At 50.0% G+C, this 19,319-nt stretch overlaps 5 protein-coding genes across 5 annotated transcripts; 3 read left to right on the top strand and 2 right to left on the bottom strand.

Annotated features, from left to right (window-relative positions):
• Positions 1-3: 3 nt before the first annotated feature.
• On the bottom strand, positions 4-6,366 carry CkaCkLH20_11318 (uncharacterized protein; the record flags this gene model as incomplete). Its single annotated transcript, XM_038894032.1, has 10 exons — positions 4-974; positions 1,065-1,476; positions 1,538-1,715; positions 1,782-2,202; positions 2,256-2,346; positions 2,406-3,054; positions 5,626-5,733; positions 5,786-5,952; positions 6,010-6,112; positions 6,173-6,366. The coding sequence occupies 10 exons, from the start codon at positions 6,364-6,366 to the stop codon at positions 4-6; spliced, it is 3,294 nt and encodes a 1,097-aa protein (XP_038740610.1).
• Positions 6,367-7,260: 894 nt separating this feature from the next.
• Positions 7,261-8,960, bottom strand: CkaCkLH20_11319 (FAD-dependent oxygenase; the record flags this gene model as incomplete). Its single annotated transcript, XM_038894033.1, has 4 exons — positions 7,261-7,899; positions 7,965-8,359; positions 8,420-8,636; positions 8,691-8,960. 4 exons carry the CDS (start codon positions 8,958-8,960, stop codon positions 7,261-7,263), a joined length of 1,521 nt encoding a protein of 506 aa, XP_038740611.1.
• A 2,644-nt stretch (positions 8,961-11,604) lies between these two features.
• CkaCkLH20_11320 (uncharacterized protein) lies at positions 11,605-13,112 on the top strand (the record flags this gene model as incomplete). The annotated part of the gene is made up of 5 exons (XM_038894034.1): positions 11,605-11,808; positions 11,885-12,112; positions 12,171-12,312; positions 12,372-12,580; positions 12,651-13,112. 5 exons carry the CDS (start codon positions 11,605-11,607, stop codon positions 13,110-13,112), a joined length of 1,245 nt encoding a protein of 414 aa, XP_038740612.1.
• A 2,847-nt stretch (positions 13,113-15,959) lies between these two features.
• Positions 15,960-16,644, top strand: CkaCkLH20_11321 (uncharacterized protein; the record flags this gene model as incomplete). Its single annotated transcript, XM_038894035.1, has 3 exons — positions 15,960-16,281; positions 16,355-16,540; positions 16,592-16,644. 3 exons carry the CDS (start codon positions 15,960-15,962, stop codon positions 16,642-16,644), a joined length of 561 nt encoding a protein of 186 aa, XP_038740613.1.
• A 973-nt stretch (positions 16,645-17,617) lies between these two features.
• On the top strand, positions 17,618-19,266 carry CkaCkLH20_11322 (methyltransferase domain-containing protein; the record flags this gene model as incomplete). Its single annotated transcript, XM_038894036.1, has 10 exons — positions 17,618-17,794; positions 17,857-17,891; positions 17,939-18,030; positions 18,102-18,124; positions 18,186-18,315; positions 18,368-18,405; positions 18,459-18,496; positions 18,559-18,693; positions 18,749-19,168; positions 19,221-19,266. The coding sequence occupies 10 exons, from the start codon at positions 17,618-17,620 to the stop codon at positions 19,264-19,266; spliced, it is 1,134 nt and encodes a 377-aa protein (XP_038740614.1).
• Between the last annotated feature and the right edge of the window lie 53 nt (positions 19,267-19,319).

A 19,319-nucleotide genomic window follows, 5' to 3' on the forward strand; every position in this document is an offset into this window, starting at 1 on the left:
AACTCATCCACTCGCCTCTGAGTCTGAAGACTCATCTGAATCCGAAGCATCTTCTGAGTCCGATATCCCACTTGCATCCTTCTTGCGCAGCCTCTCTCTAAGTCTACGCCTTTTTGAGGCTTCTGCCTCGGCCTGTTGGCTGCTCCTGGGCGTCAGGGCTGCCCCTGAACGGGGACGCTTGTGCAAAGAACTCGGCGGAGGTCTTCGTTGATGGGTCGCAGGCACTTCGACAGGGGTTTGGCCGGCATCAACAGATGCTCCCTCAAAACTGAATATTGCGCTGTTTGATGGTGATGGCTCGCTTCGAGCTCTTGGGTCGAAGTGATTCCTTGAGGCGTCCTCCTGGTTCGGTCTTGTCTCGAAAGATGACCCTCTCATGCGGGACATGGCGTCCTGAGCTGTGGTAAGGAGGTCTCTGTTCATGAAAAAGTTTTGGCTCGCCGGTTCATCCCCTAAATCGTCATCGCTCGCCATTTCGTCCTGGTAATCGCCGTTGCTCGGGGGTCCGGCGCCGTAGAAAGACGCTGGTGTTGCTTCAATATCTCGTTCGGCTTTGCCGAAGTCCTCGTAGGTCTCGATCTCTTGTTGGGCGACAAATTCGGACTCCAACTGCCTCAGTACATCTTGCTCGTCTCCGATAGAGCTGCGGTGTTCTTCCGGTGGTCTCTTTTCCAAGACAAATCCCAAACGCCTAGCATAGTCTATGGCCGAAACAATGCCTTGCGATGTGCCGTCCTTCGTTTCGCCGTGAGATTTTCCGTACTTAAGCCAGCTCCAGTTGTTAGGATTGAACGGGAAATCCTCTTCGATGCAACATTCTAGCTTCGTCGTCAAAGATGCAAATATCTTCCGAACCCTCTCCCCTTGCGCTGAAATGCCATTCGTCTCGTCGTCCTGCGCCGGCGCCTGCGGGGTTTGTGTATGCTGTTGTCTTTGCATTGAGGTGGTATCTGGTTCTTCGTCCTGCAGAGACGCTTGCCGATGTTTTGTACGCCGTGTTCTTCGCATTGAAATGGCGCTCGGGTCTTCTCTTGGGAAAGGCTCCCGCTTTCGCCTTCCCGTACCTCCGCTGAGGAAACTCTCGATGTCGAGCGTGTCGTCCAAATTTGACTCGAAGAAGAAGCATCTTGCGCCGCAGTCGTAGACCATCTTCAGGGGCCATGATGTATAGCCAGAATCGTCCAAGAATGGTTCCTCCGAGCCCCTTTGTTTCAATCCGCCTCTCCGTGGCTTACAATTTGACCATTGTGATTGGAGAGTCACACAAGACTCGAAGCCGAGTGCTTGTGTCTGAGACATTGCGACGGTCCAGTTCCCTCTCTTCAGCTTTCCCAGTTCTAGGACATCATAGCATCTGTCGCCCGATAGCTCGTCTGGCCTTTGCATACGCTCCTGCACGGTGAAGAAAGGATCGCAAACGAGCTTAAACTCATCGCGACCAGTCGCAAAGTCAAGATCCAAGGCGCCTTTCTTGTCCTAAGGTCTGCGTCAGGCCAGGGATCACGACACAGATTTGCAGTGGGAAACCATGTCATACCTTGCTAAACAGTACCGGGGAAAGCTTTTCCCAGTCCCGTGCTTTGTCCGCGCCCTTGCCTGTGTATGTTGGTACTGCTTTCCTTTGAATGCCGAAAGCGGCTCCCTGCTGGATGAAGGTCTCGAGGTCCAAGTCTGTGGACGCGGCGTAAGCTGCACCCTGCGCAATCTTCACAGAACTAGGACTGGTGAGCATAGCTCTTGCAATAAGCGGCTGGGGAATGATGAGCTCAGTCCGGACTCACCTATACGATACTCCCATCTCAGCAACGAAGCGTGGCGGTGGCATTCCGTATTTCTCGCATAACTGACGCAACTTTTGTTTCACGGCCTCGTGCTTGGCCGTTCCTCCGGCGATAACCACAGTCTTGCCTGTCTTGAACTTTGAGATCCGCTCGATTTGCTTTTCTGCAAGTCGGAACACGTTGCGATGACCTTGTTTGAATGTGTGACATAGGTCCTCATATCCAAAGGTCATGCCGAGGTGTCTGCATTCGAAGACATTTTCCTCGAAACAGGGTCCAAGAGAATCTTTGTTCATGTCAAACTCGTCAACTGCAGCTTGTCTTTCCGCGGGTGTCATTGATAAGCCACGCATTTCCACGTAACGCATCTCCATCAGGTTGCCCATGTGGAAAGACCAGTGTTCGCTGCCACCGCCGGCGCCTAGATGAGCGTTAGAAAGATCTGGTTGGCTCAGTACCCTAGACACCACTCACCAAATGGGTCACCGTCTCCGTAAAAGCTCGACGACCCTTCCTCCCCGTTGGCCTCCCTCGGCCCGTTGACTTCGTTGAAAATGGATCCGTTCTGTACCGGCAAGATAAGTTTCTGAGTCTTTGCGTGTGGGAACATCCTCAACAACTCACCATGTTGTGACCACCAAAGTCCATGAAGAGGAGGGTAAAACGTGGTTCGCCTGTTGAGACCAAGTTCTTTTCGTCCCTCAGGAGATAATGGGCCAATGCTTCGGTCTCAGTGACGAAGACGATCTCTCTCCCGGGCGCGTCGAAGACACGGGAAACAATAGACTCGTACTCTTCCGCTAAACACTGTCCTGTGCCGGTCCATTGGGCGGGGACGGTGATCGCAATCCTCTTGATATTTAGATCCTTAGATTTGCATAACTTGTCAACCTTTTCTTTGACTGCGATGAAGAGGTCCGTTAGGCCTTCACGTAGCCTTTCCTTAAACTCCTCGTCGCCTGACGCGTTCCAGATTGGCTGTACCAAAGAATACTGGGAGTAAAGGTCGTCGTTATGGCGAGTCAACGCGTAGATGGCGTATTTGAGAGATACGGCTTGGCGATGCAGGTCAAGGGATTCACCCTGGTAAACAGGCAGACCCGGTTCGAACGGATAACCCATAGATGAGAAGTCGCCGCGCTCAAAACGGTGAGCAGTCCTCAAAGACCGTCCATCATAATTCTCGACCACATTGCGCTGCTTCTCTGGTGACTGGGTAGGGCTGTACAGGAATGCGCGCGTGCTTGTGCTGCCAAAATCAATGCCGAGATACCTGCACGGCGCGGGCGGTTCATCAGCAAATGTGCACGTGAAGTGAGGACTCCTGAACAGAAGCAACCGATAAACCTGCGCCAGTGAGCAAGGTGACTTACGCGTCATGGATATCTTTATTATATATTCGCCTGTGAAAGGACGACAGCCAATCCATTGGCATTGGTTCGGACATATCGAAAGTTCCGGGGATGATACCACCATCCAGTTGAGCGGTGCGGTGCGCTTGTTCGTTTTGAATACCTAGGAACGCGAAAAAGGATGGGCCAAAGGGTCGCGGAAAAGTTAGCGACCACGGCCGAGTCGTGGGCCTATCGGCTCAAAAAAGCTGAGGACGTGATTCCTCATTCAAAAATGCAGGCATAGCAAGTACTGAATCTTCCGTAGCGCGAAAGACGAGGGCGTGGCGATGAGCAGAACGCGATGAGTTTGTAGGGACGACTGGATGGTCCGGGAATGCGTGGACACTGAATTATTTTAGGGTGACGAGCAGACCCGACACGACCCCCCAAGCCCGAGCCCGGGCCACCTGAATCTCAACGGTATGGGTGATCATCAAAGAGCGTCTAACCCTGCAAGATGTATTGGACAGGGCACAGAAGCATAAGCGAATAGGCAAGGTGTGCTGGACATTGGAAAAGCAACAAACGGCACCGGTCTTTGCCCAAAACAGCTTCCCCTAACCCTGCGCCGAGCCCTTACCCGTGAAAACGTCGCGAGAAAAGTAGGGTTGCCCCAACACGCTCGATCGATCGGTGTTTTCTCCTCAATCGTTATGTCTTGGGTTATCGTCAGTCCTATTCTCTATCACGTTTATGACTTGGGTCTATCTCCATCTCATCGAATGGTGATGTTATTCACTTGATCTCATAAGCCAGGGGCACATAATTAGAATATGGATGTGTATGTAATCAGCACCTTATCAGCGCGACGCGTCAAGTAAGGTACTTATCTCACCACAGTCAGCCGGCCCACGTGGCTTGTCGCAATGACCGAGGCATCTTCTTTGCCTGTCTTACCCCGACTATTTAAGTTAAGTCACTGTCTACTTCTAGTACAGCACGTAGGTTTTAGCTCAGGGGATTGACGCCATGCATTTCCAATGCTTTTCGGTGTTCTTATGGCTGATCCATTCGTACATGGACATCAGGCTTAGGTGGGGTTGATGTTGTACGTACAGTTACCGCCTGGCTGTACAGTTACAAGGGTCAGCGCATGCAAAACATCGTGTAGGCGTAGACGCAGTCCTGCGTTGGCAAGAAAAATGAGAAACATCATGTCAGCCCATGTTTTCCTTTATTTCCCCTCAATAGCAGGCATGAGGCGTAGAACTACTCTGTTGCGGAATTTTGACGTACTTTTCACTCTGGTGCTAACACGCTTCGAATTCAAAATCCTGAACTGAAAGGAGGCCTGTAGGCTGTGATTTCCGGCACTCGTTATTTATTACGCTTGGTCTTACACAGCTTCTGGGCATCTAAATAGGAGCTGAACTTGACTGAAGCTTTCATCAGAAGGAAAAAGTAATTTCTTAATAAAAATCACTTGGAGATTCATAGGCGCTGTTGTTTCATAAATCGTTCTTTGGAACTTACATCTATTACCTACTTCAATTTGCAACAGGTTATAAAATTGAAACCATCTCAAAACATTCTGACAGATCTCTTGTAGTTTGGCTGATTCATGTCTCATGATTCGCATATGTAGTCTCTATTTCTGTACAAGTGTTCAATGAAGCGGGGCAATGTGAACAATAATATGATTATACAGCCTGTTTTTAATAGTAAGCACAATCCTGATTACACCTTCCAAAATTGCATATAGACTTCTATAACTAGCTTTAACGTTAATGAAATGCGGACGGTCTTTACTGTTTGCTATCTATGGATATTAACTGCCTTCTTATAAAAGTAAGCCATGTGACGATAACGTTATTTAACTCTTTCTATTTCTTTCTTTCAACGAGGTAAACGCATATAGACTGAAGAAACAACCTAAATGTATGCTATAGTAGTTTGTTTCTTACTAAAATGTTTGCAACAAAGCATCGCATAAAGAATTTCTCTTCATTGTAATGAGCAGCGAGGCGAGAGATGGTCGATGAAGACTCTTGATTCTCTCGCCCGAGAGGGATCAATAAGATTCCCACAGTTTATCACTGTTTGGGGGAAGAGTCCTAAACCTTTGGAACTTCTATGCTCGAGATATCGGGTCTGGATGTTCAACATGTATTGGGATTCCCCGCGCAACACAACACCATCGCTCTTCTTCTTGTTATTCTATTTAAAACTCAGTCACAGCCAGCTCGTTTCAATCTATTATCTGAAATTCTGAAAAGTCTTTGGGTGTTCAGCATAAATTGCGCACAAGTAAGTAGAAATTACGTGGATCATAGGTTGCAAATGTTCCAATGGTATCTGTAGCAGTTTGTCGTAACTGGAAAGGAAAATACTTTCTAGGCACACTATGGCTGTTCTTAGTGCTTCTGAAAATTTGCATATCCTTGGGCACCAGAGCACCCCCATTATCCATCGACAGCAAAATTGAAACTCGTTGTCGAAATTACTGCAACCATTTCTCACCAAGCTCCTGGAAGTTCTCCCCAACCTTGACCTTGGATGGCTTGGCATCGACAATGATTCCAACCATGCGAACCCAAGCATCAGAACGATTAGTCCACCTATGTATGTTAAGTATGTGCCATGATTGATGCAACTCGAGGAACCACTTACGCATGCATGGCGCCACGCTGGACCGCGACATCTCCAGGTCCAAGAACAGTCTCGACAACTTCATCCCAAGTCCCCTTGCCGTCCTCCACCTTAAAAGCCCTCTTAGGTGTAAGGAGTGTTGGAGTTCCGCTAATAATGGCAATGTAGTCAACCGATGGAGTACGGTGCTGCGAAGTTAATAAAACGACATTGTAGCATCGGGTTTATTGCAGCTGATGACATACCATGGGGGTGTCGCAACCTGGAGCAAGGTCTAGGAAGTAGACGTTGATACCTCCGGGAAGAACGATGCCGCTCCCAGGTACAATTTCAATCTTGGGGAGTCCACTTGTATTTCACATTAGCCCTTTTCATAGAAGTGCCTTCATACATAGGGTAAATACTCACGTTCCCTCGAAGTTGGTCGGCACTGATGGAACAGTGCCCACAGGAGTCCTTTGAATCATCCCGTCGAACATTTCTTCCGTCTCCAATGGTTCCGAAAGAACCTCAACCGCTGGTTCTGTGTTTTCCGCGTGCCCCTCTAAGGCGAGCGGCAGGTTCGAAACGATGATTCGACGACGAGGAATGGGAGCTGACATCTTGATGTATGCTGCTGTGTTGCTCAGGGTCTCTATACTCAAAAGATAGATAGAGTTGCTAGTAGAGAAGTGTTTGATTCACAGAATTAGCGCCTCTTGGTGCGTTATAACAGATTAATTCCAGGCTTTTCAGACGATAAACCAGCTTATTTATATGTTGTACTTAACTCGATCGCCAGGCATTGTCATCCGGAACACCGTCATTTTCGGCGCCGAGGGAATTAGCAAGCGGGGCATTTGTCAGACGCCGGCGCCGCCCATGCTGACCGGCGTCGGGGCTAAGTAAGCATATGTGTGAGCGGCGTCTCGCCTCTCTATTCAATTCACAACCTAAGGTAGCTTACGTTCGGGTTATCAAGAGCTGTATGAAGACCGCAGGCTAATTACGCAAGCCGGTTCAAGACCCAGGTCATGGTCCGAAACTGGGTGATGCACCCTCAATTGCGGCACGAAAGCGCGTGTACCTTGATTCCTCACCGTCTTTATTCTCTTTACAAATGGGTACTCGTTGGGTATATCGAGTTGTCGAATAGAGCGAAGAAGAAATAAAGCTGGCTGCATTTTACTGCGCGGCGTATTGCGATTGTGGTTCTCATTACCAGAGATATCATAAAATAGAACAATTCTAGGTTTTCCGTACCATCAAAACATCCAGCTAGCCACACTAAGACTTACAAAGGTAATATTCAGCTCACCATCCTTGGTCATGAAAAAGTTCCCTTTAGATGCGACGTCGCTTCATAGCCTTTCGTGACAATACCCCAAAGTCGAAAATTAGGGGCAGAGGAAACCGTTTTAGTACGGACGGTTAATTAATCTATTCATATATCTGCTGCATCATAAACCAGGCCCTAGTCTTAGCTTTCCGCCGGCTGGACCCTAAGTTTCCAACAATCAAGCGACAGGTCCGTAGAAGCTGAACTTGCTTTCAGGGTCGTACTTGGCCTTGAGAGACTTCAGCTTGTCCTGGCGCCACGGCTCCGAACCGTACCACTCAGCAGGAGTCTCGTCGCCGAAAGCGTAGTTAAGGTAAACGTGGATCTCATCACGGCCACTGCCCTCGTGAATGATTTGGCGAAGCAAGTTGCCAAGGTCAGCAGCCTGCTTGTCAAGGGCGGCATCACCAGGCGTGTAGGTGATAAGAGGAGCGAAGAGGAGGTTGTCCTCGCGGAAGGCAAAGGCGGTGGATTCGCTGTCAACGGCCTTGACACCCTCGTTGGAGTAGCCCTCGAACATGAAAAGCGAGTTGAAGAAGGGGGAGGACGAGTCCCTGATGGACGAAGCGAAGAGGTCGTACGCCTGGCGTTGAGCCGTGACGTTGTAAGACTCGACGTAGATGGGGAAACGAGGGTTGTTGAGGCCGGCCTTTTGGCAAGGGATGGAGTCAAGGGCAATACCAGTCCAGGCGGCGAGGTCAAGGTAGGTTCCGGCAGTGGGCGTGGCAGAGATAGGTCCAATATCGAGGAAAGGCTGGGTGTACTTGGAATCAACGGCTGTGACACCCTCCTGAATGATCCAGTAGAGGATGATGGGCTAGGCATTCAGTTAGTAATGAAGGCTCTTGCTGATAGATGATGAAGGTTTCTGATGACACTTACGTTCTCGGGGTCAGCGTCGGGGTTGTTCAACCAGTACGACCAGTTAACGACATCAGCAGGCTGGGTTCCGTTCTTGAGAATGTGGTCATTGGTGGCTTGGTAGACCTCCTCGACCTTGTCTCCGCTGAAGATGAGAGTCTCTACGGCCCAGTCACGGTGCTCAATGTCGTAGACCTTGACGTCAACGGAAGTTACGATGCCAAAGTTGTGGCCAGCGCCCTTGACTGCCCACCAAAGGTCAGAGCTCTCGTCGATGGCAACAATTGTTCCGTTGGCGAGAACAATATTCATGGACAGGAACTGATCAGCAACAAGACCGTGGTGGCCCTGAAGCCATCCGTGGCCACCGCCAAGAGCAGGTCCAAGTGTGCTGACACACTCGCAAGTGCCAGTCACTGTTGCCAAAGTCAGTGTCTGATATCCTGAGTACGTTCATGTTGTTTGGTTAGACTTACCAGTCTGTTTTCCGGCAGCCCAGAGAGTGTCCGTAACATTCTTGGACCGGGTTCCACCGCCAATCTTGGCCGACTTGCCATCCTCGGCGACCTCGATGCTGGTCAGCTGGTTGAGATAGATCTCAATGCCGTTCTGCATGTTTCCCAGCGTGGTGATAGCCCCATGTACGCCATTATACGCGAGAAATGGCATGCTCTTTTCATTCGCAAACTTAACCTAAGAATCAGGGTGAGCAACGTGTTCATCTAAGTCAGAGTAACGAGAGCTTACCGTCTCTGCAACATCCTGCTCCGTGCCAGGCACGACAACGAGGCTGACTGTAGGAGCATTGAGGTTGGACCAACGGATCGAGGCCTCAGTGAACTCAGCCGTGCCAGGCTGGTAGATCTTGGCAGTGCTCGAGAGCTTGTTGCCAAGCTCCGCTGTGTCTCTCGCGCAGATGCCTCCAAGGAACTGGCGCGCAACAGGAACGTTCAAGCACGCGGAGCCAATCGCCCAAGCAGCCACAGCTGTGAGCACTTCCATCTTGAGTCTATACATCTTGACGACCGGGGGAGGGAGGACAGAAACGAGGGAGAAAGGCGGGAGATAACAACTCTCGATACCCAAGGATGCAACTGGTTACTTGACGTTGGTTCAAGTGTGCATGTAACACCGATCGTAGGATTCGAGACGAGAAAAGAGTGTGGTGGTATCTGTAGTGACTGGACAGGCCCTTCCGGTGGTTGAGCGTACCGCACAAGCAAGAACCTTTGGCGATGCAGCACCTCGACCAATATTTATCAATTACTCCGCCATCCATGTTGCGATGTGGTCGCACTCCGGTCGCAGTCGGGGGTAAGTCAAGTTGCCCCGTCGCAACGCTGTGCGCATTCTTAATTTCGGCCCCTTGTACGAAGTGGTCCCCTAGCCTGGCGTCAACATGCTTGCGGCCTTGCTTTCGGTCGAACGGTCACCACATAAGCTGGGTCCGAAGGGGTAAAACCTCCTCGAAATCCTCGTCGATATCTGCATGTCTAGTCAGGCGATCCTGGGGGCTTAGAGGCCAAGTTTATGCGCGATCCGGATGAAGACATAATCCGTCCACGTAAACATTGCTTGAGTCTGGGTTCTTGCGAGACGTTCAATGACCTGAAGGTCCTCGATATGACCTAGTCCCGTTCCACGTGTCTCTGCCCTGTCTCAATTTGTAAGTTGGTTACATTCATTTGAAGCCTTCCAATCAGGGGCCATACCGCGGCGGACCCCAACAACGAGGTTACCTTCAAGAGAGGGACATCGTCCCATCCAGTCCAAGCGGCCGTGAAAGCCTCGGGTGAGTCTTTTGCAAATCCTGCGGCCCGTACCATGGGATACCTGTGCACTTGAGTGTCACCCAGAAACCTAATGGCTTCCGCAGTGGCTGATGCCAAGTTGTTCGGCCGAGGACTAAAGCTCCGGATGCAACACTCAGGATCCTACGCCACTCGGCGTGATAGAGGCTGCGTCTCCCCACTTCTTGCCCCTCGTCCCCTCCCTCCATCACATCGTCCATCTTGCGTGCTTCTGAGTGCGACACTCGTTCCAGAGCTCATGATACTCGGCAACGCGGCACTGAGCACATAACGGACGCCACATCGCGGTGCCCAGCGTGTAGACTTGAGGGGTTTCTTCGCTTGTGGAATGTTTTGGACTTTTAGTCTCATCCTTCTCGGTGGAGTTCACTAATCAAGCTCAAGACAGGGGATCGACGACAAGACCTTCAAACGTCGAGTCTAGACGCGAAGTCAACGGAAACGTAAACCGGAAACCTCTGCCTGCGATTCTGCGCCTCGCGAGTGCCGAATTTACCTCTCGGGCCGCTATGACCTGTCATCCAGACATTCGGATCCTTGATTGATCCTGCGCAAACACTTGACTCGGTATAGCTCTTTTGATCAGGTTTTCGCGCCGGGAGAATTCGACTTGTCACCAAGTTGTTACCAAGTCTAAGGGCCACGAATGAGTCTGTTCCTCATGTTTCCGACCCTGATCACCTTCAAAGCTGGAAATGACCCCCTTTTGTCCCCGCCCCCTCATCACATCCCCCGAAGTATCCGTATTACCTTATCGTAAAGAAAAGTATTGAAGTGGGGTTTGCTCGACGCCGGGGAAGCACAGCCGTGTCCGCTCGGGCCCCTAACAAGGGTCAGGGGACTTCTGCAAGTCGTCGACGCTCGGCGAGTCAGGGGTCGACAGGGCTCAGTTCTCATCATCCTGATCTAGCAGCTTGGCTCAGTGGAGAAAACCCTTCCTCTGATAGTTGAGCTGAACGGTGGTAGACGACGAGGTGGAGGCAAGCAATGAACCCTCAGACGAAAATGTGATATCACATATGATCCCACGACATCTCAGTCAGACGCTGAAGAGTTGAGGGGAGAGATGTTGGAAGAGGTGGAGACAACTTCAGTCATTGGCAGGGCACTTCCTCACTCTCGGGGAGAAGCTTGCGAGGTATTCGCGTCGCCCCTCCCAGTTCACAGGATGGAACTCGAATCCCGAAGGGAAATCCGGATGCCTTACCGGAAAGGCTTGTCGAATTGCAACATCTACGGTCTGTGTAGCTTCAAAGCTCGCGTTTAGAATAGTTAGACACGCCTTATTCACCAAACTCGGCCTTAGTCCGATGAACAAGTCCTTAGATTCAGGGGATCGTTATAGCTTAGCTGCATCAGCTGTCACTTGCGTTTATTCTCTGCCCCTGATACAGACTTTGGTTCACGACGTCGCATCTCGGAGATGGAGTCATGCAGCAACCCAAGGCTGCCGGGGCCCTGGTAAACATTGAATCCATAGCTCTGTCGCCTTGCACATAGTGAGAAATCTACCCCTCCCGAGTCTCAATCAGGGAACGTCGCAGTTATTGCAACTTTACGCTCTCACTTGCCACGTTTAAGCCTGTTCTTCGGTTTTCGGTGATAGAGCCTCCATCACACTCGCTGCAGTAGTGCCGGATCATAGACCCTGAGTCAAACAACCAGCCGTTTTAACTTTGGCCCTGTTTCTGTTTCTGCTTTTGCCCTTTGTGGATGGGCCGAATATTTGTACAGATGGGGTTCCCAAAGAGCTTTTGTCTTTCCGCTCGCTTACTCTTCTCGCAACTTTCGCCGATCTTATCAAGCCGCTTGCCCATCCGACTGACAAAGACACCACACGTTCAAGCGGGATGTCGTCGAGTGATGCCGCTCTCGACCCGGCGGCGCTGGCCGCCGCACAAGCTGCTGCCGAAGCGGCTCGCCGGATGACAATTGAGGCTTGGACTCTGTATGCCATTGGTATGGTGGTGACATTCCTCCGGATGTTTGCAAGAGTCAAGGCCGTAGGCTTCCGAAATTTCCGAGCCGATGACTACCTAGCCTTTGCTGCTGCTGTATGTCCACTTTATATCCCATGCGGTCTTAAGACGTTACCTCGACAAAGCTCATTGCTGATCCCAATCTTTTTAGATCTTCTACACTATCCAATCAACCTTGGCGTATGAGGTTGGCAACATCGCCCATGGTCTGGCCAACAATGGCATGACAGATGCTGAGCGCGTAGCATTGTCCACCTCGGATCCCGAATATGGAATTAGAATCATCGGATCCAAAATCCAGGTTGCTGGCTGGACGACTTACTCTGCGCTGATCTGGCTACTTAAGTTGTCCATGCTCTGCTTCTACTTACGGCTTACAGTAAGCATGGTATTCCGAGATCATCACCCTTTGGATGTGTTAGCTGACAACTGTGAAGGAGGGCCTTGGTCGCCGTTACCGAATTCGAATTTGGATTGGGTTTGGATTGGTTCTCGGAACGTTCATCGCGTCACTCGGCTCTGTCTTTCTCGCTTGTATTCCGTTCAACAAGTACTGGCAGATCAACCCCGACCCCGGCAGTAAGTCACGTCCATACGTAAGCCAGTTGAAGCCGCCATTACTAAGTATGATTTTCCAGACTCCTGCCAAGCCGCTGTTTCTTTGCCGATCATCTGGACCTCGTTTGCCGCAAACGTGTCGACGGATATCTACCTCATCTTGATTCCGATTCCACTACTTTGGGAGTCGACTCTGAAACTCATCAAGAAGATTGCATCAACTATCGTCCTTGGTGCCGGTATCTTCGTGCTGGTGTGCGCAACACTGAAAAGCATTTTTGTATTAGTGGTAAGTTGGAATGTGTTCAGCTAACACTCTTCCTTCTCGCTGGCAAGTTGCTGATATCTACTTCTCACAGGATCCTGTAAATGGCGCCCAACTTGCTGGTACCTGGGGTACACGCGAAACGTTCGTCGCCGTTGTTACAACGAATCTTCCGATGATCTTCCCTCTACTACGGACATGGCTTAAGCCCCTCTGGCCCAGCATGTTGCGATCCTCAAAGAAGACCTACAAGACACCAACGGGCTTTCAAACTATTGGCGGCGGCAACGGACAATACGGGCCTCGCAGCTACGACCGCCGGACCAATCCATCCAGCGCGAATGCTATCACCACGAACGCGACGTTTACGGAGAGCGAGGAGCGAATCATGAAGGACGTCAAATTACAGGATATCAAAGGCAGTTCAGTATCACCGACACCGGGCAGCAAACCTCCCAACGGAATTGTGGTATCAAACGAGATCGAGGTTACCACTGAGGATAGGACGAGTCAGTTTGTGGAGCAGCGTCCTCAGCGTGTACATGAAGCATGGTAAAGGGAGGGCGTTGAGCACTGCATTTCAGCATGGAGATACCATTTTCTTCTTTCCAAATACCCATTTACCTCCAGGCAGGCTTGTCAGTAATGAGAGCTTTTCTTGTGCGTCAAAGTAACAGTCAGTTCCACACATCGTCTTCACATTCGATGGCGTGTGAAGCCAGGAGCAAGCTGTTTGCATGCTTTCGACGGACACAAGCCGAACTTACCCGCCTGCAGACTGGAAGTCCTGCTGGGTCCCACATCCGTGTGTTCATGTTGCATCCGATACCTAGGGAGAATTCCATGATGATCCTCACTCGCGTCTTCCCGCTGTGAAATTACCCTCGGCTATCTGAGTTGTTGGCTCGCTGCCCATGAGGTGATGTGGGATGCCGAACTCCCACATACCGAATGTCTGTGCGATGAGCCTTTTTAGCAGACCCCCAACAGAAAATGATACCTTCGTATGGTTTTGACGGCGGTCAAATTCCAGCCTGGAGTTGAGTCAAACTCCTGCGAAGTTCATCGCATGTCCACACATTGTGGGGGAAAGTGGGAAACCCAACATTCCCGAGTAACGTTCTTAAACAAAGGCCTGCCTCGGATGTCGTAACTGAAGCTTCCGGATGGGCTGACGATTCCACAGAAGTTTGACCATTTTAGCTTGGCGAGGTGGGCATGATCCTCAGTGCTGCGCCGGCTCCACGTCACATTGAGCTCCAGTGATAATTACTTCTTCAAGTTGAAACGACCGACGTCTTGCACTGTCCACTGGCAAATGACGAGACTCTTCCGCAATGTAAAGGTCGAATGGTCTAGAACCTACGTCTTCAACCCATTCGTCTCAAACGACATAGAGTTAAATGTGCGATGCCTAGCTGGCTCGGAGGAAGCCGGAAGTCGTGTTGAACAGGCAGCTTCTCAGCAGGGCTCCGTGAGGTTTATTGCAAAGGCCTTTTTCGGGCTTACTGTTCATCTTGGTCACTACTTATTTACTTTTTCCCTTTGATATTAGACTTAGTGTTCCTCTCTGATGTCTCTCTTCAGGCGCCAACGAAGTAAATCCAATCCGACACCGGCTTTTGCGCACTGCATCTTCGATTAAGGGACTTTTGGGACAAATCCTGGGCCCTGGGCCATGACCGCGATTTCAATTTTAGTTTGCAACGAATGCAGCCAGTGTCTTTTTTTTTCTCGCTTTCTGGAGCGCTGAAAATCGTGCTAACACGCCGCATGTAACTCATATTTGTGGACAGAAATGGGTGCAGACGCTCAAAAAGAAAAGAAAAAGAAATCAATTCATCTAAGAAGTGATCTTGTCCGTTCCAAAATATGTCTAAAACTTCTGGACCCATGGCTACTGGTCAGCTTGTGGTGTTGAGAGCTTGAGTCTTTGCGGAGTGCGGGTTTCATGCGGAGGTTTTGCGGCATCAAGTCGACGTGATGACATAAATCAACCAATGAAGCCGCGTTTTCTTAACTCCATCCGGCGCAGTAAGCTTACACGCCTTCCTATTGATTCCTGTACGACGTGAGACCGATTACGGTAAGCAACTTCTACCATTTGGCGGGCATAAAGCGGGAAGTCAGACTGCAATGGAACCTAACTGCAGCTGACGCTTGACATCCACATTGGATGCTTAAGGTGCGAAACAGAAACTAGGCTACCAAATTGGTGGCAACAGTTGGTTAAAATCCCGCTTCAACTCTCGTTCTATGGCTGTCATGACCACGTGGTGCACCGTATTAGGCAGGAGCCTAACTCGCTGAGCATAGTCAAAGGGGAGTTGGGTTGTCTTCCAACTACGATTACTCAGTTGTCCACACGCCTCCTGCTTGTTTCGTCTTATTCAAGCGCACTATTCACAAATGCCTCAAGCGCTGTCCGGAATTCCGCTTCTATGACAGCGTTAGATCCCGATATCTCTGCAGAGGTCTCGTTCGCCAATTTGTGTTCAGTATTACTAATTCGGAAGCCCAGAAAGCGATGTCTACTTCTCGTTCGTGTGACAGATGACGTAGAAAAATGGATGTCTGCCCTCAGCTAAACTATGGTTCTAAGAGTTTGCATAGTATACGACCATGCTTAGCTGTGTTTGGTAGGTTGCGCTCTTTGACATGGCTCCTCGATGTAACCCCAGATAGCCTACCTTGAGTTAAGCTCACCGTTTATTGACGAAATTGTTTAACGGGCGCGCCTTTCCATGCGGGATCTGCGGCCGCGATGTCAATCATCATCCGCATGAGCCTCAGAGTCTGAGCAAATCAGGTTAGAAGCTGCAAGATACGGTCGGGAGTTGAAATCAATGTTGCTGCCTAGTATGTGATGCGGAATTCCGCTGTCGTCAATTCGATTATGGACAATCTCTTGTAGTCTGAGGCCTCTCTTGCTGTGACGTTGTCATCAATGCTTACAGATCAAGATCAGTCTTGATAGTTTGACCAGAATTTGCCTCTGAGACGTACTTCACAGCTTCAGCTTGGCTGTAACGAGTACTCTTAAATTGTCGTGATGAAGTAGGCAATACGTAGCTTATCAGCCTAAATCTTCGATCCAACACATAGTCTCTAACTGAATCAACGAAGTTCTTGCTGGCTGGAATGTACATAACAACTTAGTATCTGGTACAATAATCATGTCTGAAGGTTCATGGGCCAGACGAAGGGTACCCCTGTATTTTGATTCTAGAAGCGTACCTAGTTACGAGGAAGCGTGCTAACGAGCATCGATCAACGGGATATAAAGTAGTTCCAAAAGCCCCTTCATGATGTATCTCTCCTCTTCACTCTCTTCAGTTCATTCCATTAAGACACAACTCCCAAACAACACCAAGAACTTCCTTTCTACAATTCTCATCTCAAAATGCACTTCTCCGCCTTCATTCTGTCTGCCAGCCTCATGGCTGCTGGTACGATTCTTGCCGCACCCAGTCCCATCGTCGAGCGTGCTGAAGTGGCGGAGTCCATCACCAACGCAACCGCCATGGGAGTCGATGTTTACGGCACCATTCCTGATGACGCTGTCAAGGTCGCTGATGGCCACTACAGCGCGGAGCCAGGCTCCAAGGCATGGGCCTGGATTCGTGCCCAGATCGATCTCGGCAACAGCGAGGAGACTCGCTCTGAGATCGAAAAGCGCCAGGAGTGGGCCAACATTGGCATCGGCATGTTCGCCCAAGATGGGTGTAAGTGACTAGTCGTCTCATCTGCTCAGCTGTCAATGTCCCAAAACTGCAAGTTCTAATGTCTTTTCAATAGGCACCGGCCAGGCCGGTTGGTTTGACAACGTGATCTACGGCAACCAACACGTCGTCAACCTCAACATGTTCTCGGTCGGCATCAGCTACCGCGGTCTTCGTAGCAACGAGCAGCTTGACTTCAGCAGGCTCTCCGGCAGTGACTGGTGTGGGAAGTACCTGTACAGTGCTGGAAAGAACACTCCAAGTATGTATTTCTCGTCATTCAAAACCGTACTTATATTAACACATCACTTAGTTGGCTGCTTCAACTCACAGGCGATCAACTGCTTCCGTTTGACGCACTCCTAGATGGAAGAGTGTACCCACACAGTCATTTAGAAAAGCCATCACGAATCAAATGATATGGCGGTTAGACTTTGGGCCTTAACTGCTCTCATAGTAGTCAGCCACCAGCCAGGGAGATGGGTATCTCAGGGGTGATTATTGTTTATGTTCATAGTCAGTCATTTGCAACTGAAGGTGTGATCAGCCTCCAGTTCGCGGAATTTTCTCTTTTCACAATCGAACTTTTACACTTAAGTAACATAGAAACCCGACTTCCCCCAAATTTGTGACGCTGCGTCGTGTTGACTTCCATTGCCGAGATATCAACTGTTGGCACTAAACCCACCAACCAGATGGTGTACCAGCCAGCATGATATGCATGCCGGATCAGGAAGGTGTTTTCGTTGGCGTTTAGTCGCACGAGGTCATTCTCGCTTCTCCAGATTTGCATGATCAAGAGTCGGATCCAGGGTTATTTGGAGTCAATACTTGACGTTGTCTGAGTTTATAGCAGTTCCAAACATGAATGTGACAGCATCATAACTGACGCGATCATTGTCTGGTTTACTATGATATCTCTTTCCGTGCAAGCGCTCATATGTAGGAGGAAACAGGGCCTTCTTCATTCATGCATATGAGATTCCTTCATGAATACCAGGGGCAACGAAACGCGGTATTTCCTATTGTCCCCCTATGATGCGCATCAAATATCCAGCGCAACAGTAAAAGCCCCCACTGAGACGGGAACCAATAACTAGCCGTTGGCTCTGGGAGATACGAGAATTAGGTTCCAGATCGGATAGAATGTGTGCTTCCATGCTTGGCGTGCAGAAATAATTCCTTGGGCCAACACCTGTTTCGAAAGACTGTTGGTCCAAAGGTACAAAAGCCACGCATGCTGCTCCCCACCCCTCTTTCATAAGTTTCCTGTCTTCCATGCCATCCGACCCCATAGTGTTGAGATATTTCACTCTCAATGACACAAAATATACCCAACATGGCCGACATGTCAGAAACGCCTGCATCGTCAGCAGCCCCTGTCGACGCGAAAGCCGGATCGGGTCCATTGCGATCAAACACCGCCTCGCCGGCTAAATCGAAGACTGCCTCGCCAACGGAAGCGGAATCATCGGAGCCAACGTCTGCGCAGGCCGGTATTGAGGTTGATGACACTGTCAGTCCTATTTTCTCATGTTGGTCAGATTCCAAACATCGTACTTTTCTAACTTGACCCAGGTGGCGGACAATGACTCAGTCTTGGACGATCAGCTGTAAGACCTTCCACAACGATCACGGCATATAAAAGCTAATTACGTAGCTCCATCTCGGCATACACAGCTTCGCTTACCTCCAGCGTAGTCAACTACCCGACTGAACATGGTCGACGCTACCATGCCTTCAGGTCTGGAGGTAAGCAAGCTCACGAGCAGAAGAGCATGAGACTTGCTGTTGAAAAGTGCTGACGATGCGTGAAAAACCAGCATACTATGGTCCTAATGACGAGGTAACTGATGTGACCTGATGCCGCCTCTTAGTGGGCTTACATCGCTGACCTTCATGGGAAGTCTGAGCTCGATCGGCTTGACTTCATGTCTGCATTTCTCATCAAAGCCGTCGGCGGCAAACTTCACCACGCTCCCCTGGAGAAAGACAAGATTCACCGGATCCTCGACATTGGAACTGGGACTGGGATATGTTCGTGCAACTTGTTCCAGTCTCCTTGTACACAGCAGCTAAAGTAACATAGGGGCTGTTCAAATCGCAGAACTATTCCCAAATGCTGAGGTCACGCTCAACTTCTAATAATTGAGTGTCATGTAAACTGACACCTCAAGCAGGTCATTGGGAACGATCTCAGCCCTATTCAGACGAACTGGTAATTGCTCATGCAGAGCTCTCACAGAAAAGACGTCTCTGTACATTTCCTAACCGCGACAGGGTTCCGCCAAACGTCAAGTTCGAGGTTGACGACGTCGAGAGCCCATGGGTCGGGAGCAAATACGACTTCATCTTCAGCAGATCGATGGCTGGCGCCATCAAAGATTGGCCGAAGCTTGTAGAGAGCACCTTTCAGTTCGTTCTACACCAGTGCCGTACTAGCTGAAGTAAAAGCTGACCGCCGACTCAGAAACACCAATCCTGGGGGCTGGGTAGAATTTCAGGACTGGGATCTGCTCTACCGCTCTGACGACGGCTCACTAACCGACGATCATCAGACATTGAAGATGACCAAGATGTTTATTGACATCTGCAGACAGATTGGCAGGGAGCCTTGCCCTGGCCCCCTTCTCCCCCGGTGGCTCGAAGATGCTGGGTTTACGAATATTGTCCATAGGAAGGTCAAGATCCCGCTGGGTTCCTGGGCGAAGGAGCCGCATCTGAAGGAAATCGGGCAGATGAACCTCGTTCAAGTTCTTGACGGCTTGGAAGCCTTCAATTTAAGGCTGTTTACAGGAAGCCTTGGCTGGACGAAAGAGGAGGCCATGGTGCTCTTTGCGCAATGCCGTAATGAGATGAAGTCGAAGGTTTTCCATGCCCTTATCGAGTTGTGAGTATTTTTTTCTGCGGACTGATGCGACCTTATCTAATAGGAGTTTTAGTCATGTGGTGTATGCCCAAAAGCCCGAGGCAGAGGTCGAGGAATGAAATGAACGCTAGTTTTCATGAGTTTAATAGAACTGTGTGTATATCTTCGGACG

Source organism: Colletotrichum karsti, assembly GCF_011947395.1.
Source record: "Colletotrichum karsti strain CkLH20 chromosome Unknown Scaffold47, whole genome shotgun sequence".
NCBI classification, from domain to species: domain Eukaryota; kingdom Fungi; phylum Ascomycota; class Sordariomycetes; order Glomerellales; family Glomerellaceae; genus Colletotrichum; species Colletotrichum karsti.